General features: G+C 41.3%; 1 protein-coding gene across 1 annotated transcript in view; it reads left to right on the forward strand.

Moving 5' to 3' along the window:
- The window catches only part of LOC126198767 (tetratricopeptide repeat protein 5-like), a 165,074-nt gene extending 151,109 nt beyond the window's left edge, over positions 1-13,965 (forward strand). The window contains exons 6-9 of the mRNA XM_049935326.1: positions 1,312-1,497; positions 12,804-12,979; positions 13,061-13,205; positions 13,315-13,965. Of these exons, the coding sequence (XP_049791283.1) occupies positions 1,312-1,497; positions 12,804-12,979; positions 13,061-13,205; positions 13,315-13,434 (627 nt within the window). The 3' untranslated portion in view covers positions 13,435-13,965. The remainder of the gene's footprint in view (positions 1-1,311; positions 1,498-12,803; positions 12,980-13,060; positions 13,206-13,314) is intronic.
- Positions 13,966-22,101: the final 8,136 nt, after the last annotated feature.

The following is a 22,101-nucleotide window of genomic DNA, read 5'->3' on the forward strand; positions in this document are numbered from 1 at the left end:
GAATCTCAATGTAGACAAGTTTAATGTGCTGTGAATACATAGAAAGAAAGATCCCTTATCATTTAGCTACAATAGAGCAGGTCAGCAACTGGAAGCAGTTAATTCCATAAATTATGTGGGAGTACGCATTAGGAGTGATTTAAAATGGAATGATCATATAAAGTTGATCGTCGGTAAAGCAGATGCCAGACTGAGATTCATTGGAAGAATCCTAAGGAAATGCAATCCGAAAACAAAGGAAGTAGGATACAGTATGCTTGTTCCCCCACTGCTTGAATACTGCTCAGCAGTGTGGGATCCGTACCAGATAAGGTTGATACAAGAGATAGAGAAGATCCAACGGAGAGCAGCACCCTTCGTTACAGGATCATTTAGTAATCGTGAAAGCATTACGCAGATGATAGATAAACTCCAGTGGAAGACTGCAGGAGAGACGCTCAGTAGCTTGGTACGGGCTTTTGTTGAAGTTTCGAGAAGATACCTTCACCGAGGAGTCAAGCAATATATTTCTCCCTCATACGTATATCTCGCGAAGAGACCATGAGGATAAAATCAGAGAGATTAGAGCCCACACAGAGGCATACCGACAATCCTTCTTTCCACGAACAATACGAGACTGGAATAGAAGGGAGAACTGATTGAGGTACTCAAGGTACCCTCCGCCACACACCGTCAGGTGGCTTGTGGAGTATGGATATAGATGTAGATGTAGATGTAGACCATGACGAGTGTAGATTACGTGGACAGGATTACTGATCAACTGCATCCCTTCACGGTCATCATCTTCCCCGATTACTATGGCAGTTTCCAGCAGGATAACTGTAAATTTCTGAAGGTGATAATCATGCTACAGTGGTTTGAGGAGGATGATAGTGAACTCACATTGATGTCTTGTCCACCAGATTTGCCTTACATGAACCCAATGAAACACATCAGGGATGCTATTGGGCTCCAGCTCCACATCCAGAAAACACGGGCTATAATTTTCAGGAATCACATAAGCTAAACATAGACATCTGGTACCAAATATCCCCAGAAACCTACTGAGGATGTGTCGAAACTGTGATACGTGGAATCATTGCTGCATTGCATTCCAAAGGTTGGGCTGGTATAGTATTCAGCAGGTGTACAAATCTTTTGGCTCATCAGTGTATTTCCAGTTATATCATTGTACTTTGATGTTTTGAGAGATATTGACTGACAAAGAAAATGAATAGCATAGTTTAAGAAGACATTTTAAAATATTTAAAGACTGTAGTAAAAGTTAATATCTGATGTACGTCTTTAATTATATGTTACTTCATTTCACAGGCATATAAATATGAAGAGGAATATAATTTAGCCTTGGAATCATTGTCTAAAGCACAGTCTTTAGAGCCCACCTGGGATGACCCTAGACTGAAAGAAAGACAACTGTTAAAATATTTGGAGAATGTCCAAGATTTAGTAAAACATAAAGGGAAGCTGAAGGGCAAGAAATACTCACAATTAGTGCAAGTAAGTGTCAAAAGATTCTGTTGTTGTTGTTGTTGTGGTCTTCAGTCCTGAGACTGGTTTGATGCAGCTCTCCATGCTACTCTATCCTGTGCTAGCTTCTTCATCTCCCAGTACCTACTGCAACCTACATCATTCTGAATCTGCTTAGTGTATTGATCTCTTGGTCTCCCTCTACGATTTTTACCCTCCACGCTGCCCTCCAGTGCTAAATTTGTGATCCCTTGATGCCTCAAAACATTTCCTACCAACCGATCCCTTCTTCTAGTCAAGTTGTGCCACAAACTTCTCTTCTCCCCAATCCTATTCAATACCTCCTCATTAGTTACGTGATCTACCCACCTTATCTTCAGCATTCTTCTGTAGCACCACATTTCGAAAGCTTCTATTCTCTTCTTGTCCAAACTATTTATCGTCCATGTTTCACTTCCATACATGGCTACACTCCATACAAATACTTTCAGAAACGACTTCCTGACACTTAAATCTATACTCGATGTTAACAAATTTCTCTTCTTCAGAAACGATTTCCTTGCCATTGCCAGTCTACATTTTATATCCTCTCTACTTCGACCATCATCAGTTATTTTGCTCCCTAAATAGCAAAACTCCTTTACTACTTTAAGTGTCTCATTTCCTAATCTTATTCCCTCAGCATCACCCGATTTAATTTGACTACATTCCATTATCCTCGTTTTGCTTTTGTTGATGTTCATCTTATATCCTCCTTTCAAGACACTGTCCATTCCGTTCAACTGCTCTTCCAAGTCCTTTGCTGTCTCTGACAGAATTACAATGTCATCGGCGAACCTCAAAGTTTTTACTTCTTCTCCATGAATTTTAATACCTACTCCAAATTTTTCTTTTGTTTCCTTTACTGCTTGCTCAATATACAGATTGAATAACATCGGGGAGAGGCTACAACCCTGTCTCACTCCTTTCCCAACCACTGCTTCCCTTTCATGCCCCTCGACTCTTATAACTGCCATCTGGTTTCTGTACAAATTGTAAATAGCCTTTCGCTCCTTGTATTTTACCCCTGCCACCTACAGAATTTGAAAGAGAGTATTCCAGTTAACGTTGTCAAAAGCTTTCTCTAAGTCTACAAATGCTAGAAACGTAGGTTTGCCTTTTCTTAATCTTTCTTCTAAGATAAGTCGTAAGGTTAGTATTGCCTCACGTGTTCCAACATTTCTACGGAATCCAAACTGATTTTCCCCGAGGTCCGCTTCTACCAGTTTTTCCATTCGTCTGTAAAGAATTCGCGTTAGTATTTTGCAGCTGTGACTTATTAAACTGATAGTTCGGTAATTTTCACATCTGTCAACACCTGCTTTCTTTGGGATTGGAATTATTATATTCTTCTTGAAGTCTGTGGGTATTTCGCCTGTCTCATACATCTTGCTCACCAGATGGTAGAGTTTTGTCATGACTGGCTCTCCCAAGGCCATCAGTAGTTCTAATGGAATGTTGTCTACTCCTGGGGCCTTGTTTCGACTCAGGTCTTTCAGTGCTCTGTCAAACTCTTCACGCAGTATCTTATCTCCCATTTCATCTTCATCTAGATCCTCTTCCATTTCCATAATATTGTCCTCCAGTACATCGCCCTTGTATAAACCCTCTATATACTCCTTCCACCTTTCTGCCTTACCTTCTTTGCTTAGAACTGGGTTGCAATCTGAGCTCTTGATATTCATACATGTGGTTCTCTTCTCTCCAAAGGTCTCTTTAATTTTCCTGTAGGCAGTATCTGTCTTACCCCTAGTGAGACAAGCCTCTACATCCTTACATTTGTCCTCTAGCCATCCCTGCTTAGCCATTTTGCACTTCCTGTCGATCTCATTTTTGAGACGTTTGTATTCCTTTTTGCCTGCTTCATTTACTGCATTTTTATATTTTCTCCTTTCATCAATTAAATTCAATATTTCTTCTGTTACCCAAGGATTTCTATTAGCCCTCATCTTTTTACCTACTTGATCCTCTGCTGCCTTCACTACTTCATCCCTCAGAGCCACCCATTCTTCTTCTACTGTATTTCTTTCCTCCATTCATGTCAATTGTTCCCTTATGCTCTCCCTGAAACTCTCTACAACCTCTGGTTCTGTCAGTTTATCCAGGTCCCATCTCCTTAAATTCCCACCTTTTTGCAGTTTCTTCAGTTTCAATCTGCAGTTCATAACCAATAGATTGTAGTCAGAATCCACATCTGCCCCTGGAAATGTCTTACAATTTAAAACCTGGTTCCTAAATCTCTGTCTTACCATTATATAATCTATTTGATACCTTTTAGTATCTCCAGGATTCTTCCAGGTATACAACCTTCTTTTATGATTCTTGAACCAAGTGTTAGCTATCATTAAGTTATGCTCTGTGCAAAATTCTACAAGGCGGCTTCCTCTTTCATTTCTTCCCCCCAATCCATATTCACCTACTATGTTTCCTTCTCTCCCTTTTCCTACTGACGAATTCCAGTCACCCATGACGATTAAATTTTCGTCTCCCTTCACTACCTGAATAATTTCTTTTATCTCGTCATACATTTCATCAATTTCTTCATCATCTGCAGATCTAGTTGGCATATAAACTTGTACTACTGTAGTAGGCATGGGCTTTGTGTCTATCTTGGCCACAATAATGCGTTCACTATGCTGTTTGTAGTAGCTAACCCGCACTCCTATTTTTTTATTCATTATTAAACCTACTCCTGCATTACCCCTATTTGATTTTGTATTTATAACCCTGTAATCACCTGACCAAAAGTCTTGTTCCTCCTGCCACCGAACTTCACTAATTCCCACTATATGTAACTTTAACCTATCCATTTCCCTTTTTAAATTTTCTAACCTACTTGCCCGATTAAGGGATCTGACATTCCACGCTCCGATCCGTAGAATGCCAGTTTTCTTTCTCCTGATAACGACGTCCTCTTGAGTAGTCCCCGCCCGGAGATCCGAATGGGGGACTATTTTACCTCCGGAATATTTTACCCAAGAGGACGCCATCATCATTTAATCATACAGTAAAGCTGCATGTCCTTGGGAAAAATTACGGGAACCACACGTTTGTCTGGCCTCTCAACAGATACCCCTACGTTGTGGTTGCACCTACGGTACGGCCATCTGTATCGCTGAGGCACACAAGCCTCCCCACCAACGGCAAGGTCCATGGTTCATGGGGGAAGCAAAAGATTCTAAGGAGGCAAAATACGTAAAGAATTAATTTGTGATGTTTGTCTTAAAGTTTTCCTGGTGAAATGATTTCTGAAATTACTGAAACATTGTTCTTCACATTCAGTCAGTCAGTATACATCAGTATCACAGTATACATTTCCTTATGGGCTGAAATATGCTGCTGTTAGACCCCTTCACAAGGAAGGAAGGAAGGAAGGAAGGCAGGCAGGCAGGCAGGCATCAGGAGCCACCAGTCAGTCTCATTGCTTGCCTCCTCCTCATAGACAGCTTAGAAGATTTTGTACATGAGAACAGTAAACCACCTATCCCAAAATGAAATACGTATTGTCAGGGTTGGGTCAAACAGGCCTGTCTAAAGCACATGCAGTTTTTCATTTCATGAATGATTTTAAAGAAAATTTAAATGCCGAAATACTGCCAACTGGTATGATTTGTGACATGTCAAAAGCATTTCTTGTGCAGTTCACAGTATTGTGGTAAAAAACTCATATATTAGTATATTAGAGATCTTGCTGGTGGCTGGTTTTCACCCTATCCACCTAATAGGATGCATAGTGTCACACGAAGAAGCGCTGTGAGTGTGCACGGCAAAATTGTATTGTCAGAATGAGTAATAAGTACTGAAGGAGTTCTTGAGGGATAAATACACTCTAAGACCGTAACTCCCGGTTGTCGATCCATACGGTAGGCTACAGTCAGCCCGGTATCCCTCCACTGTCTGGGGCCTCTCCATACATGTCTTTGGCCTACAATCACATTGACTGGAGAAGAATTGGCCTCATCAGTGAGTCCCACTTCAAATTAAGCCCTGATGACCAGTGAAGACACGTCTGGAGATGCCCCTAACTACAGTGGGATACCAACCTATCACCCACGGGTAATGATCTGGGGTGCCATTTCATTTCATAGGAGGGTCCCTTTGGTTGTCATCTGCATCACCCTTACAGCACAATGGTATGCCGGCAATATTCTGCACCCCATTTTGTTGCCCTTCTTGGCAAGCCAACCTGGGCTTATGTTTCAGCAAGATAATGGCTGCCAGTAGACAGTGAGAGTTTCTACTATTTGTCTTCGTGCTTGCCAAACCCAACCTTGGACAGCAAGGTTGGAAGATTTCTCCCTAACTGAGAATGTTTGGAACATTACTGGCAAGCCCTCCAACCAGCTTGGGATTTTGATGATCTAATGAGCCAGTTGGGCAGCATTTGACACGATATTCTTCAGGAGGATCTCCAACAACTCTCTCAATCAGTGCCAAACTGAATAACTTCTTCCATAAGGGCCATAGGTGGACCAACTTGTTATTGACTTGATCAGTTGAAGCTCTTTCTCTTGAATAAATCATCCAGTGTTTCTGAAATTGTGTACATTTGTTTGCCTGTACACATGTCACATCTTCTGATATCTGTCCCATTTGGATAATTCCTTCATGGTGTGTAATTCTTTTTGACTTAGAGTGTATTTCGTCAGCTTCTGTTCTTGTTATATATAAATGATCTTCAATCATATATCTGAGGAGCAAAAATAGTTCTCTTTGCTGATGACACAAGTATTATAATCAAAGCTAATGGAGAATCTTCAACACTTGAAAAAGGAAATAAAAATTTTCCTTAAAAATTAATAACTGGTTCTCTGAAAATGGACTATCACTGGATTTAGATAAAGTGCAATATATTAAATTTTTGTGGTTCTGGTGGTCTAATGGTGGAGAACTAGAGTCCATCCCTGGAGCTCCCAGGTTCAATCCAGACAGCAGTGGGGATTCATCCTAGAAGAAATCGAGATATATGCTCATTTGAAAACCAAATCATCAATGCTGCTCAATGAACAATTAGATTTTCGCGAAAAATATTATTACGACCTTTTTGACGAAATTTTATAATAAAAGCATCTACTCTTTTGTTTTTTAAAAATATAAGATTAGTTATACCCATGGCAAAAGCAATGTATGTAAAATATGCAGCATCAGCAGTCTCATCAGTTATTCAGATATACATAATGTAGAACGTACTATTGGCTGCTAACCTAATGCTATAAAGAACATTGCCATAAAAACTACAGTTAAAACAAGACGATTCTGCAGCATCCAACAAAGATGCAATTGTGATGTAGGCGACTCGGTATAATCGATATATACCACAACGCCAAAGGATTTTTACATCTTTGATGTAACTGGCACTGTAATAGTATTAAGGTTGTCCATAGAGGGCACAGCTATCACACATCGTAATTCACTGTTTTTATCAAAAATATAAATAAGTTATAGACATAACTACTATCTGTTAATCAGATATTTAAATGAAACAATTTTCTGTTATTAGTGTATTTCCTACTTTTATACTTTGACGATGGCGTCATATTATGAACGCTGATTGGCTGTTATGAAGTAGTGTGACAGGAAGTAGGCGGAGCCTCTGCATATTTAAGCTTGTGCTCAGCACTCATAACCATCAGTTGACTGCACAGCAGCAAGGAGAGCTCCACCTACCAACCCAAGGGAGCCAATGGGTATAATTAATTTTATTTTATTTTGTTAAAATTTTGACATCATTAGACTTTTTCATTCATTTAAAGATTGGTATCTAGTATTTCTTAAAATTTATTCACAGGTCTGATGATGGTTTTATAGAAAAAACCGAAACCGGTTACTCATTAAAACAGACATAACGTGATCAAGACTGAACTTTAATCAAAATATAATAATTAATTGATCACTGTATTCCAAAAATGTTTACCAAAATTCCCTATCAGTCATTGGAATCTTTGACCTCTGGCTTTAAGGATATCTTTGAGAAGGGCCTGGGGCTTGTTTCCGACTTTGAAGCTCACTTAACGTTGAAGGTGTCGGCTCGCACGTGTTTCTTACGCGTGAGGCAGATCCCCTTGGCTCTCCGCCCTCAGGTAAAAGCAGAGCTAGACCGGCTGACAGCCCTCGTTCTTCCCATTTCTTCTAGTGAGTGGGCTTCGCCCCTCGTTATTGTCAGGAAACCCACAGGAAAATTACGTCTTTGTGGCAATTTCAAGGCCACCATTAATTCCCAATTGGTGGTGCTGATGAATTGTTCTCCGACATGGCGGGAGGCCAATATTTTTCAAAAATCAATCTTTTGGAGGCTTATCATCAGATACCACTTGATGAGGACTCCAAACGGCTGGCGGTCGTCAACACCCCGTTTGGCCTTTACCAATACCAGCGGTTGGCCTTCGGAATATCCAGTGCCCCTGTGATATTTCAGCATTATCTTGAGCACATCAAGTCGACAATCCCTCATTGTATTAATTACCTGGACAACATAATTGCCACAGGCCGCAGCACGAAGGAACACTTGCATGGCCTTCGAACCCTCTTTCTCAAATTCAGGTCCGTGGGCCTGCGTTGCAACCTGCGTAAGTCGAACTTCTTCCAACCATCCATTGAGTATGTGGGCTACACCATCTCTCGACATGGTGTTCAGCCACTAGGAAGTTTGGTCCACGGTATCGTCGACCTTTCGCTGAAGGAGTTAAAAGCTTTTTTAGGCAAGATTGCCTATTACCACCGGTTCATTCCCAGGGCTTCCACCATAGCCCGCCCCCTGTACTGCCTTCTGCGCAAGGCTGTTCCTTTTGATTGGTTGCCTGCATGCGAGAGCGCGTTCACCTCGTTGAAGGGCCTCCTCACGTCAGCGCCTTGTTTGGCTACTTTTGACCTCAATAAGCCGTTGGTCCTGGCTACAGATGCTTCGCAGTATGGGGTGGGGGCGGTCCTGGCCCATCGCAACACGGATGGCTCCGAGCAGCCACTGGCGTTTGCGTCTAAACCTCTTAGTCCCGCGCAGGCCCATTACTCCCAGGTGGAAAAAGAGGCTTTGGCCATTGTCTATGCTGTTACCAAGTTTCACCCTTTCTTGTATGGCACGAAGTATCAGTTAATCACTGACCATAAACCATTAATATTGTTATTTGGCCCCGCCTCTCAGATTCCGAATAGGGCGGCCCACAGACTGCATCACTGGGCCATGTTCCTCTCTAAGTACCATTATGACATTCATTTTCGCCCTACCGGACAGCATGCCAACACCAATGCTCTTTCCCATCTTCCGGTGGGCCCAGATCCTAAGTTCGATCGGGAGGAGATTATGTGTTTTCATTTGGATGTGGCGTCCCGCCAAGTGGTTGATGGCTGCCCGATCACTAGTTCTAGAGTTGCCAGGGAAACGGCAGCTGACCCGGTTCTCCGGCAAGTAGTTCGCCTCGTTCAGCAGGGGTGGTCGTCCCGACCTCCAGGCCGGGCCTCGGACCCTCTTCGTAATTATTTTGTTCTACAAGAGCACCCCTCAGTCTTGAAAGGAGCTCTCCTTCTGGCTACCGATGATCCAGCTCCTCACGTGGTCTTTCCTGCAAGTTTGCGAAGGGAAGTCCTCACGTTATTACATGAGGGGCACTGGGGTGTTTCCCGTACTAAAACCTTGGCTCGCAGACATGTGTACTGGCCCGGTATTGACAGAGAAATTGAGCACTTGGTGGCCGCCTGTTCCCAGTGTGCGAGCCAACAGGCGTCTCCCAGGTCAGTGTTCTCTTCATGGCCGCCTGCATCCCAGGCATGGGAATGTGTTCACATAGACTTTGCGGGCCTGTTTCTCAATGGCTTTTGGCTCATTGTCATTGATGCTTATTCCCGATTCCCATATGTGGTTCGCTGCTCCTCAACCACTTCAGAAGTTGCAATCCAGGCACTCGCAAAAATCTTTTCTGTGGAAGGTCTGCCAGTCACCCTGGTATTGGACAATGGACCTCAGTTTATTTCGCAGACCTTCCAGGATTTTTGTAGGCGCTTCGGTATTTGGCACGTTTGCTCCCCCCCCCTTTCATCCACAATCGAATGGGGGAAGCCGAGCACATGGTGCGCACATTTAAGACGCAGATGAAAAAGTATGTGCATGAATTTCCTGCGGAGGAGGCGTTGACGTTTTTCCTGACGGCATACCGGACCACACCGATGGGAGAACGCAGCCTCGCAGAGCTCCTCCACGGGCGCCAACCTAGGACTCTGCTGCACCTCCTCCGGCCTGGTCCTTGCCAGTCTTCGCAAAATGGGGTACCCGGCTTTCCACCGTGTATGTCGGTCTGTGCACGTGGGTTTGGTCGCAATCCACATTGGATACAGGCAGTGGTCCTGCGCCCCAATGACCGCCGGCTCTTTACCTTGCAGGCAGGGGACCGGGAGGTACGTTGTCACCAAAATCAGCTACATCCACGTTTGCTCACCCACCCTCTGTCCCCTCAGGTGCTGGCTTCCCCATTGCCGGCACTCGTGTTGTTTTCTCAGGCGACGCTACTGCCCCTCCCACCTGTGACTCCGCCACACTGCGATGGTTCTCAGCCTTGGCGGCCTCCAGTAGCTCCTGCACCGGCATCGCCATCGTTAGAGATGCCCCGGCGGGAGCTGGCCCCCTCGCAGGCCCGGTTTCTCAGGAGGCTGGTTCACCTGTGGTCGTGTCTTCCCCATCGTCCCTGCCACTGGGTCTTGCCCCTCCCGAGGTGGAACGGGATCTGGAGTTCGACAGCTTGCTGCCCGTTCTGTCCCAGGCTCCGGTGGTGGGACAATGGGGGCCTCTTCGTGTGGGTCACTTCCATCCGTATTCGAAGATTCCGGCTCGAGGGTTGGCAGATCCCCCCGACTCCAGCATTCCAATGGATGTGGAGGTCATCGCTACTGCACGACGCTCCACCTTCCGATGCAGTGGATCACAGTGGCTTCACCCCCCGAAGGAGGAGGAGTGCAGGAGCCACCAGAAAGATCACGGGAGGCGCACATCGGGCATGCCTAGCAGACAGTTCCCGGTCTACACTACGTGAAGTGCGACGGACAATGTGACTTGTGTTAATACACTCCGCAACTTTTGTGTTACAAGTAGTATCAAAATTTTTAGATGAAGATGTCAAAAAGTTCACATACTTTTCCTACTTCTGTAAGCAAATGTCTTACATATCATATTTGGGGGTTATGTATTATTGAGAAAGAATGTTCCTGTTGCGTGAAGGCATATGATGCTGATAACTGCCTCATGCTACATTACTGCCTTATGAAGTTTGTAGTCAGCTATCAAACAGAATATGAAAACAGGAGTAATATTCATACATACAGTACTAGAAGGAGAAATGATTTCCACTATCCTTCAGTCAGCACAAGTGTGATGCAGAAAGAATCTGAGCATTCAGCCATCAAACTGTTTGAACACATATTCAGTCATATAAAGAATTTAATAGGTAATAAAATTAGCTTCAAAAACATCTAAATCTACAAGCCACTATGAAGTATTCGGCAGAGTGTATATCCCACTGTATCAGTTATTAGTGCGTCTTTCTGTTCCACTCACTGTTGCAGTGATTGCTGAAGTGCCTCTCTGAATGGTGTAATTAGTCTGATCTTATCCTCACAATCCATATGGGAGCTATATTTGGGAGGGGGGTTTGTGGTATTCCTAGAATAATCATTCAAAGCTGGTTTTTCAATCTTTTGAAAGTGTACTTTCTTGAGATTGTTTACGTTTATCTTCAAGAGTCTGCCAGTTCAGTTCTTTAACCATCTCTGTGAAACTCTCCCACCAGCCAAACAAACCTTTGACCTTTTGTGCCGCCCTTCTTTGTATAGGTTCAATATTCTCTCTCAATTCTATCTGGTACCAGTCCCACACACTTGAGCTACACTCAAGGATAGATCATATGAGTAATTTTTAAGCAGTCTCCTTTGTAGATTGATGGCATTTTCCTAGTATTCTACCAATAAACCAAAGTCTGCTACTTGCTCTATAAACAACTGAGCCTATTTGATCATGCAATTTCCTTTGCCAACAGAGTGTTACACCCGGATATTTGCATGAGTTCACTGATTCCATTTGTGACACACTGATATGATAGTCACAGGATACTACTTTTTTCATTTTGTGAGTATTTAAAGCAAGTTGTCAATCTTTGCATCACTCTGAAATCTTATCCAGATCTGACTGAATATTAATGCCACTTCTTTCACACAATTGTTCATTATGGATAACTGTATCATCTAAAAGTCTGAAGTTACTATTAACATTGCCCACAAGGACATTAATATACAGCAAGAGTCGCAACACACTTCACTGGGGAACACCCAAAGTTACTTCTACATCTGACTATGACGTTCCATCCAAGATAACTTGCTGCATCCTCTGTACACACACACACACACACACACACACACACACAAATAAAAAAAAACTCAAACCAATCACAAATTTTGCTTGATACTCCATACTACTGTACTTTCAATAATAAGCAAAGATGTGATACAGAGTTAAATGCTTTTCGAAAATTGAGAAATACAGCACCCACCAGACTGCCTTGATCTTTGCCTTTCAGGGTGTCATATGATTGATCTTTTTGAAATTCATGCATGTTTGTACTAAATCTGTTTAAGATACCTCATTACATTTGAGTTCAGAATGTGTTCTAAGATTCTGTGATGAATGGCTGTTAAGGTTGTGGGACAGTAGTTTTGAGGATAACTGCTGCTACCCTTCATGTAGATGGTTGTGACCTATCCTTTCTTTCAACCACTGAGCATGATTTTTTGCTCGCGGATGCACCAGATATTATAGCTAAAAGCAGAGCTAACCAACCCATACTCAGTTTCACACTGGGCTGGAGCAACTGACCCACATTCTCTGCCAGGGTTTCAACTACCTCTCATTGTGCCCTGAAGTGAGGAATATCCTTCCCACTACCCTTCCCACCCCTCCCTCAGTGGTATTCTGCCACCCACATGAACCTTTGCAGGAGATGAAATATTTAGCATTATTAATAAACTCACATAAAAATACATGACAGTATCCAGCTTTCATTGCATCATAGCTTTACGTGTATCTCTCAGTGGTATTATATAGTTTGCCTCCTAAGGTAAGAACTGGACAGCAAGTCTTTGTTACAATTTTATTCTTTCTACAGGAAACTAACTTAGAACAGATTGAAAAGAGTTGAGTGGTGGATGTTAGTGACACACCAAAGTTGTTGTTCCCTGTGTACAAGTCACTTCCCTCCTCAAGCCCCCAGAAATTGGTTTTGTGCTAATGATGCTTGTGATTTTCTTTTTCTGCTATTTCACAGTCAATTGATGAGAAACAGCTGGGTCCATATTACGGAGGCAGTTATACGTCTTCCAAAGGGGAATCCATTGAGCTAGAATGTATACCATTTAATAATCTGCAAGAAGGTCTGAATGAAAATAAAGTAATTTTTGGCAAAGTGGTCTGCAGTATACAAGATGAAGATGCAGTGCCATTGTAAGTGTGGATATGTTCCTATATCATTTTAATGTTTTCTTTTGGCACGTGAAAGTAAATATGTTTTATCAAAATTTCCAGCACATTTTGTATGGTTGACAAAGTGGAGACTTGCATTGCTGTAACTGTTTACAACTTTGCTAAGGGAAAAGGAGTTATAATTGGAGATTCAGTTGCTATACCTGAACCCTACCTGACAAAAGTCAGTGTTGAAACTAAAGATGCAGTAAGTTTATAATTTATCTAGTTCTTGTGCCACTTTGTCTTAATTGATTATAATGTTGCTGTATACTTATTTTGTGTCTTTTTCATGTTTTTTCTGTTCTTTTGATTAGAAATACTTTTATAATTCTGTGAGAGTAAACAGTCCCCTCGTACTGGTTGTGAACGGCAAGAAGATGGGAATTAACCAACAAGCGAGTGCTCAACTTTCGACATATAAGAAGAAAGACTAAATTATGTTGTTGTGAAGACTGTGATAACACATTCCTACAGCTGCAGTTGTAGTTCTTTAATTTATTAACGGTGTTTATTGATTAAAACATTAATACTGCAAACTGCAGATGTTTGAGATGAAATGTTTTATGATCCTCCTTTCATACTGTGAGTGACTGGAAACTAACTTTGGAATAAGTATTTGTTAACAATCCCTTTTTAATATCAGTAGAAGCAATAACTAGCAGAAAACATAGACCTGAACAGACTGATGTCCAATCATACAACTTTCCTTCCATCTTTTCCCCTATGATGAATCTGATCTCATATTTGCAACCACATGAATCAACACAGGAAAAAAGCAGATTCTTCTTTTACAAAATGATGTTATGTGCTATTGAACAGTTTTATAATTGTATTTTCTTTCATGTTGTAAGATGTGTAAAACGGAGATGTAATTTAATGCTAAGTAAATCTTCAGTATTTTTATTTATGTACAACCACATAGTTAAATCGGAGGAACTGGTATAGTGAAATTATTTTTTCAAACACATGTGTTATATTAATTATTCTGTTTACCATATTTCCTTTCAAAGTTATAAAAATAGCAGACATGGAAAACATGTCAAATGCAATATAAAATGTTACAAGCAATTAAAAACAAAAATAAGAAATAGCTAATATGGGTTAATTAATAAGTGAATTGCTCTCTGCTTTGAGGCTCCTCATCCTATCTTGTGTGATCATTAAGTTTTCACATTCTTCCCTACTTCCTCCCCAACCTCAGCCTATTTTCTCTTCTCATTCTTCTTACTTTTCACTGAGTGACTACATGATGTCAGTTTATTCTTTCCTAGCTTTTATTTCCCCATTTGCCCCTCTCCATCATCCCCCAATCTCACGTCATTGCCCACATTTTAAAATTTCATTTTGCTGTGTCCAGTAAATTAGTGATAATCCAAAAGGATTTTTCTCCTGTCGATAGTTTTAAGTTTTTTTTTTTTTATCATTGTTGATCATACTGAGAAGGAAACCCAGGAGTAATTTGGAAAGGGAATTGAAGTTCAGGAAAAAGAAATATAATCTTTGAGGTTTGCTGATGACATTGTAATGTTGTCAGGGACAGATAATGATTTGGATTAATAATTGAATATAATGGATAGTGTCTTGAAAAGAGATTATGAGATGAATATCAACACAAGTAAAAGAAGGGTAATGGAACATAGTTGAAATAAATCAGGTGATTGTGAATTAACTAAATTGGCTGATGAGTGTAATTCCTCGGAAGCACTGTACTCTTGGTGTCTCTCCCTGAAACAGGTTGGATGTTTAACCACATTTTTCAATAACTAATAGAACACCATTGGATTAAACTTGAATTATTTGCACATTTATTGTTTCCAGAACACATCATGAAATTCAGCTTTTTGTATTAATAACTTTGTATGTAATTCCCGTAACTCAGGCTAGTAACCACAACAGGTGAACATTGCCAATTAAGGAACAGTTCTGTACCAGTCTCAGCTCCCATGTCTTTACACACATTAGCTCTCCACCAATCACAATTTAAAAAAATTCAGTTGCTAATTGTTCTCAAATGAGTCACAAACATTTAACACCTTGACTGCCCTGAGACTGCTTGTGGCCACAGCACAATCTTATGCCTGATGCTGTGTGCACACTGGCGGCCACAGCAGAGAAATGCTCCTCGTGCCATGGCCTAGCTTGGCCTGGTGGTGAAACATCCATCGTTGAGAATGTGGCAGTTTTCTTGTTAATCCAGCAGTGGTAATAACACAAATATTACATGCAGACTGGTTGACGCAGTTCATATGTTTATGTATGAGGGTTGGAACTTTAATAATGGCAACTATTTATTTACAGCTCGTTTCAATGTTTTACTGACCTTCAAAATAGTCACCAGCATTATGTGTAACCCATTGCCAGTGATGTGGAAGTCATAGGGCACTCTTAGCAGTGCCTGTTGTGTTGACAGTTCGAGCAGCACGGTCTTTTGCCCCATGAATTTGTAGCAGTTCTGAAGAGAATGCTGTGAAGTGTTTCCTTCAGTTTAGAAATCGAGTTTCACTTATGAGGGCTTAAGTCAGGGGGTGCAGTAGGTCGTATAGCACTTAGCAGCCCCATCAGTCAAACAAATCAGTAACAGAATGAGATATTCACTCTGCAGCAGAGTGTGCGCTGATATGAAACTTCCTGGCAGATTAAATCTGCCAGGAAGTTTCATATCAGCGCACACTCCGCTGCAGAGTGAATATCTCATTCTGGAAACATCCCCCAGGCTGTGGCTAACCCAAGTCTCCGCAATATCCTTTCTTTCAGGAGTGCTAGTTCTGCATGCTTCGCAGGAGAGCTTCTGCAAAGTTTGGAAGGTAGGAGACGAGGTACTGGCAGAAGTAAAGCTGTGAGTACCGGGTGTGAGTCGTGCTTCGGTAGCTCAGATGGTAGAGCACTTGCCCGCGAAAGGCAAAGGTCCCGAGTTCGAGTCTCGGTCGGGCACACAGTTTTAATCTGCCAGGAAGTTTCAAATCAGTAACAGCTTGCACTGTATGTGCTTGAGCATTGTCCTGCAAAATGATGGTCCAGTCCTGCAGAAAGTGTCATCACTTTTTTCTCTATGCTGTTCATTTTTGGAACACAACCTATGACCAGCTTAGAGACAGAAGTGATGACACTTTCTGTAGGACCTGACCATCATTTTGCAGGACAATGTTCAAGCACGTACAGTGCAAGCTGTTACTGATTTGTTTGACTGATGGTGCTGGTAATTGCTACACCATTACTGTACTCCCCTGCTTAAGCCCTTGTGAGTTCAACTCAATTTATGAACTGAAGGTAACACTTCACAGCATTCGCTTCAGAACTGCTACAAATTCGTCGGGCAATAGACCGCACCGCATGAACTGTCAACACAACTGGCACTGCTAAGAGTATCCTATGACTTCCACATTGCTGGAAATGGGTTATACACAATGCTGGTGACTACTTTGAAGGTCAGTAACACTTTGAAACACGTATCTCTTTTGTACGAGCTGTGAAAGTTCCAACCCTCATAATTTCATAAAGATGAACAAAGAAAACTAGTTGCCACACAAATCAGTTATACGATTTGACTTATAATAACCATAAGATGTTAACTTTAACATTTAGATCTTTACATGTTGGTTATTAAATGCAGACTGTGACATGGAGATGTTACCAGAATTCCCACTAGGTGCAGAATTCCTGAAGCATTGTTCAGGCAGTTTGTATAAAATGCTGACTTGTAATATAAAAGAAATTAATTATGAAAAAGAGAAATTTATTAACATTGAATATAATGTTAAATATTAGAAAACTTTTTCTCGTGGTATTTGTCTGAAATGTACCCTTGTACGGAAATGAAAGGTAGATGATAAGCAGTTCAGAGAATAAGAGAATTTAAGCTGTTGAAATGTGATGGTTTAGAAGAATGTTGAGGATTGGATGGGTTGATTGACTAACTGATGAAGTAGTAGTGAATTAAACTGGCAAAAAATAAAAAAATAAATAAATAAAATAAAAAAAATAAATAAATTATGGCACAACTTGACTAAAAAAAGAAAAAGGTTGATAGGGCACATCGTGAGGCATCAAGAAATCAGCAGGATGGATGTAGGTTGTAATTGTATAGGATAGGCTAGTGTGGAAAACTGCAGAAAGCCAGTCTTTGAACTAAATATGACAACAACAATAATTCACGTGGTATTTATGATCCAGTCTTTGAACTAAATATGACAACAACAATAATTCACGTGGTATTTATGATCAGGTATTCTCTTTTCATCTGTATGTTGACAAAAGCAGCACAGGTGCTTGCGTAGTTGAATGTACTGATCAATGTGAGAAATGTGAGGGCACATCACTGATTTTTGCACAATTGAATGTATTGATCAAATGCATTTCATTCCTTCAGTTAGCTTCTTGGACAGAAAATACAGGTGTACGCTATCAGGTTTCTATTTCTGTAACTGAGAATCACGGATGTTGTTAATGACTGGAAGTAATGTGACTTGTCCTGCTGTCAGGACTAGAATCAAGTGAAGTTTATGGGAAAGTATATGCACCTGTTAGACCAAACAAATTTATTCCCTGATAGAAACAGTCAGGAAATAATTTTTTCTAGAGCAGGTTATCAGTTTTACACTGAAGCACCAAAGAAACTAGTATAGACATGTCTATTCGAATACAGAGATATGTAAACAGGCAGAATATGGTGCAGTTGTCGGCAATGCCTATATAAGACAAAAAGTGTCTGGCACAGTTGTTAGATTGGTTACTGCTGCTAAAATGGCACGTTATCAAGATTTAAGTGAGTTTGAACACAGTGCTATAGTCAGTGCATGAACGATGGGACACAGTGTATCTGAGGTAATGGTGAAATGGGGATTTTCCTGTACAACCATTTCATGAGTGTACCATGAATATCCGGAATTCAGTAAAACATCAAATCTCCAACATCGCTGCAGCTGGAAAAAGATGCTTCCAGAACAGGACCAATGATAACTGAAGAGAATCATTCAATGTGACAGAAGTGCAACCCTTCTGCAAATTGCTACAGATTTCAATGCTGGGCCATCAACAAGTGTCAGTGCTGAACAATTCAATGAAACTTCATCGATATGGGCTTTCGGAACCAAAGGGCTACTCGTGTACCCTTGATGACTGCGCAACACAAAGCTTTATGCCTCACTTGGGCCCATCAACACCGACATTGGACTGTTGATGAATGGAAACATGTTTCCTGGTTGGACGAGTCTCGTTTCAAACTGTATCACGTAGATGGACATGTGCGGGTATGAAGACAACCTCATGAATCCACAGACTCTGCATATCAGCAAGGGACTCTTCAAGCTGGTGGAGGCTCTGTTATCATGTGGAGCATATGCAGTTGTAGGGATATGATGATGATGATAATGATTATGATTGGTTTGTGGGGCGATCAACTGCGCAGTCATCAAGGCCTGAACAAAGACCCAATTTTTACACAGTCCCATCTAGCTACTGTCTTGAAAGATGATGGTGATGACGAAATGATGAGGACAACACAAACACCCAGTCCCCTGGGTAATGAACCCGGGACCCCGTGATCGAGAGGCAGGTAGGGATATGGGACCCCCGATACATCTAGATACGACTCTGACAGGTGACATGTATGTAAACATCTTGTCTGATCACTTGCATCCATTCATGTCCATTGTGCATTCTGCCAGACTTGGACAATTCCAGTAGGACAACGCAACAGCCCACATGTCCAGAGTTGATACAGAGTGGCTCCAGGAACACTATTTTTAGTTTAAACACTTCTGCTAGCCATCAAACTCCCCAGACATGACATTATTGAGCATATTTGGGATGCCTTGCAACATGCTGTTCAGAAGAGATCTCCATCCCATCGTACTCTTATGGATTTATGGACAGTCCTGCAGGATTCATGGTATCAGTTCCCTCCAGCACTACTTCAGACATTAATTGAGTGTACGCCATGTTGTGTTGCGGCACTTCTGTGTACTCGCAGGGGCCCTACACGATATTAGGCAGGTGTACCAGTTTCTTTGGCTCTTCAGTGTATTTTGGAGTATTCTTTCCCTGTTTGCCCAACTTATATAAATTATATGGGAGATTCAGAGTAACAGGAGTATAGGTCAATCACAGTTACAGTAGAGATATTTGATGTTTTGCATTCTGTAACGTTAAACAATCTGGATGGATAGGGAAAAATTATTATTAATTTTACATGATAAAGAAAGAAGCATACATTCTGAAGCATTAAAGCACTTGGATGGGTGACTGTCCAGTCTGCTGAGCACTGTTGGCTAGTGGGGCGCACTGTGGAGCTACTTGACTGAGAAGTAGTGGCTCCATCACGAAAACTGGCAACAGCTGGGAGAGCGGAGTGCTGACCACATGCCCCTCCATATCTGCATCCAGTGATGCCCCTGGGCTAAGAAGATGACACGATATCTAGTTGGTACCGTTGGGCCTCCCAAGGCCTGTTCAGACAGAGTTTCAACATATTTATTTTTAAGAGTCAGAAAATGGTGGCAATAACAGTCAAAATTTCCTTTGCATGTATTACTGCTGGTAAAAGCTCTTGTCCTGTGCTCGTAGCCATGTTTTCACTGCATGAATTACACTCTTGCCATCTCTTGGAGAATCTGTAAGTGCCCAAGCACATGGAATTCCGAGGGGACCTGTATGATGGCTGTGAGAAATAGGGACATCCTGAAATTGTCTGACCGTGCTCCTCCCTCCCGCCTTATCCCCATGAGAGTATCACTTCGTCTGTCAGTACATGCATGGCTACCAAGGGGTCTCAGCCCTCATAACACTATTTGCCTTTCCATGTTGCAAGTCTATCCTTATACTACTCTTTGTTACTCTCTACCTTTCCATGGGATTATCATCTTGGTACCAATTGTGCTTGGACCTGGATTGTGGTTTTCGACATTTGTTTCTTCCCTTCTAGCATTCTATTACTTTTCATTAACTATACGGTCTCTTTGTTGGGTTGGAATTGCTATTCACTGCCAAAATTTTACAGAAGTGCAAGTTGCGCAGGGAAGGTCGCTCAGTGTCGCATATATTCCATGTTTTGTGCCTTTCTCTCTTAGTACCCTTCCTTTCTTGTAATGATACTATGCCCAAAATCCACCTTGACAGTCATTCTGATGCGGGGGGAGGGGGTGTTTGTCGTCAACTGTACAGAACTTCACCCTCTATGTTTGCCCAACTTTTAACAAAGAACAGAAGATCCAAGAATGCAAATCTACTGATCGTCTGTCACATACTGAGGCACAGAAGAAATATCACTGCCTACATCTTGTGGATATGACCACCAATTACACGAACATCACAATGCCTCAGCATTACCAAACCAGATTTCCTACTACCCTCCTCTCCTGTGGTTCCTTTTTCATGGACCATGTGCAAATTTATATAAAAAAGTATATATATAATATAATTAATTGGACAAATTGATTTTTTTCTCACTTTTATAATTTTGATTCCTTATAGATTTTTAAGCGAATGCAATGTCTTTCACTTTTGTTGTTGTTGTTGTGGTCTTCAGTCCTGAGACTGGTTTGATGCAGCTCTCCATGCTTCACTTTTAACTTACATCAATTTCTGTATTCGCTTTGCTGTTGAGATTTACACTAGTTGGTTAAATGGTTCTCCTTCCGCCATAATTAGTTTTTATTCTTGATCGTGTGTACAATATTGATTCTTAATCGAACTACCTCTTCTGATGCAGGCAGCTAAGGTGACATGATATTGGGATAATGCGCGGAAGAAAACTTTCGTGGTTTTGCAGAAAAACGAACTCTCAGACTTCTTCATATTTTCATAAAATTATTATTCAGACAACATACCGTATCACAAGAAATATGTCTTCTCGCCATGAGAACCAACGACAGAGTTAAAAAAAAAAAAAAGTTTCCAAAATATCTCTCTGCCGATGCCTACAGTGGCCGGGCTAGTGTTTGTCATTGGTAATAACTTATCGTAGCGTGTCGGGGCTTTTCCTTATGTACCCATAAAATTGTCCCCACACTGTGCGGTGGGGGTGGCACAGTGTTTTGTATACACCCGTACAGCTAAAATCTAAATGTTTGCTGAAAGGGGTACAATGACCTTTATTTGTCGGCGTATTTTCTTTGTATTTTGGGTTGGAGATGTCAGCTTGTGTTGCTTACACATTATCTTACAGGAAATATACAACTTACATACGGAATGATAATTCACTAAGTACTTTACATGAGAGCCCGGCGAGAGCGAGTACTTGTCCTTTTGGCAACATTGCCAGTCTTTGTGTGCATGCGCACGAAATATGTTTGTTGGCTGTGCAAGAGCCGTTAATACTCCACGCATTATTGTGTACGGTCGTTCGCGCTTCCACTCCCACTTTAGTGACACTTTTACACTGAGTGCCGTACTATCCATCGAACAATTTGCTGTGGTGTGGTCTTACATTGTGAGTGCGGTGCATGTACGTTTACTATCCAAGAACTGATGCTGTGGCAGATAATTCACCTTCGATACGGCTCGGGAATGATCTCCGTTGTATCCATATTTTCAGTGGGGTGAATACTGCACATCAACACCTGACGTCAAGGTAAGTGATGCTTGCACAGTTGTAGTTTGCTGATTAATATATCAGACGTTGCGTAGCATGACATTACCACAATTGATTCGTTGCAATATTGCACATGCATTTGGATACCACCATCTATTTTGTCGTTCACTTTGTCGTGAGAATCGTTTTTAGCCCTTTAGGTTTTTTTTGTTAGTTTTTCAAGTTCATATTTTACATATGGCTCGATATACACTTAAACTCACATAAACATTTTGACATAACAATGCATATTAGAGTGGCTTACATCTATGGTTGACATTCCAGCCATTATTTGTATCAAATGTAGAAAATTCGTAAATACTAAAACATAAAATTCCTTTTTCAGTTACATTGGCGGGTTAGTATAGCCTGTTTGTTAGCTTTAAATAAAATTCCTTTTTACATAAATACAAATGACTTATTTACATTCCATTACATTGTGTTACTATATATGCATTTAGTGCATCCACATTTTATTTTCCAGTCTTGCATACATCAGTTATAAGAGTTTAATATTTTCCTATGGAGAAACAGA

This window comes from Schistocerca nitens, chromosome 8 (genome assembly GCF_023898315.1).
Source record: "Schistocerca nitens isolate TAMUIC-IGC-003100 chromosome 8, iqSchNite1.1, whole genome shotgun sequence".
Lineage (NCBI taxonomy): Eukaryota > Metazoa > Arthropoda > Insecta > Orthoptera > Acrididae > Schistocerca > Schistocerca nitens.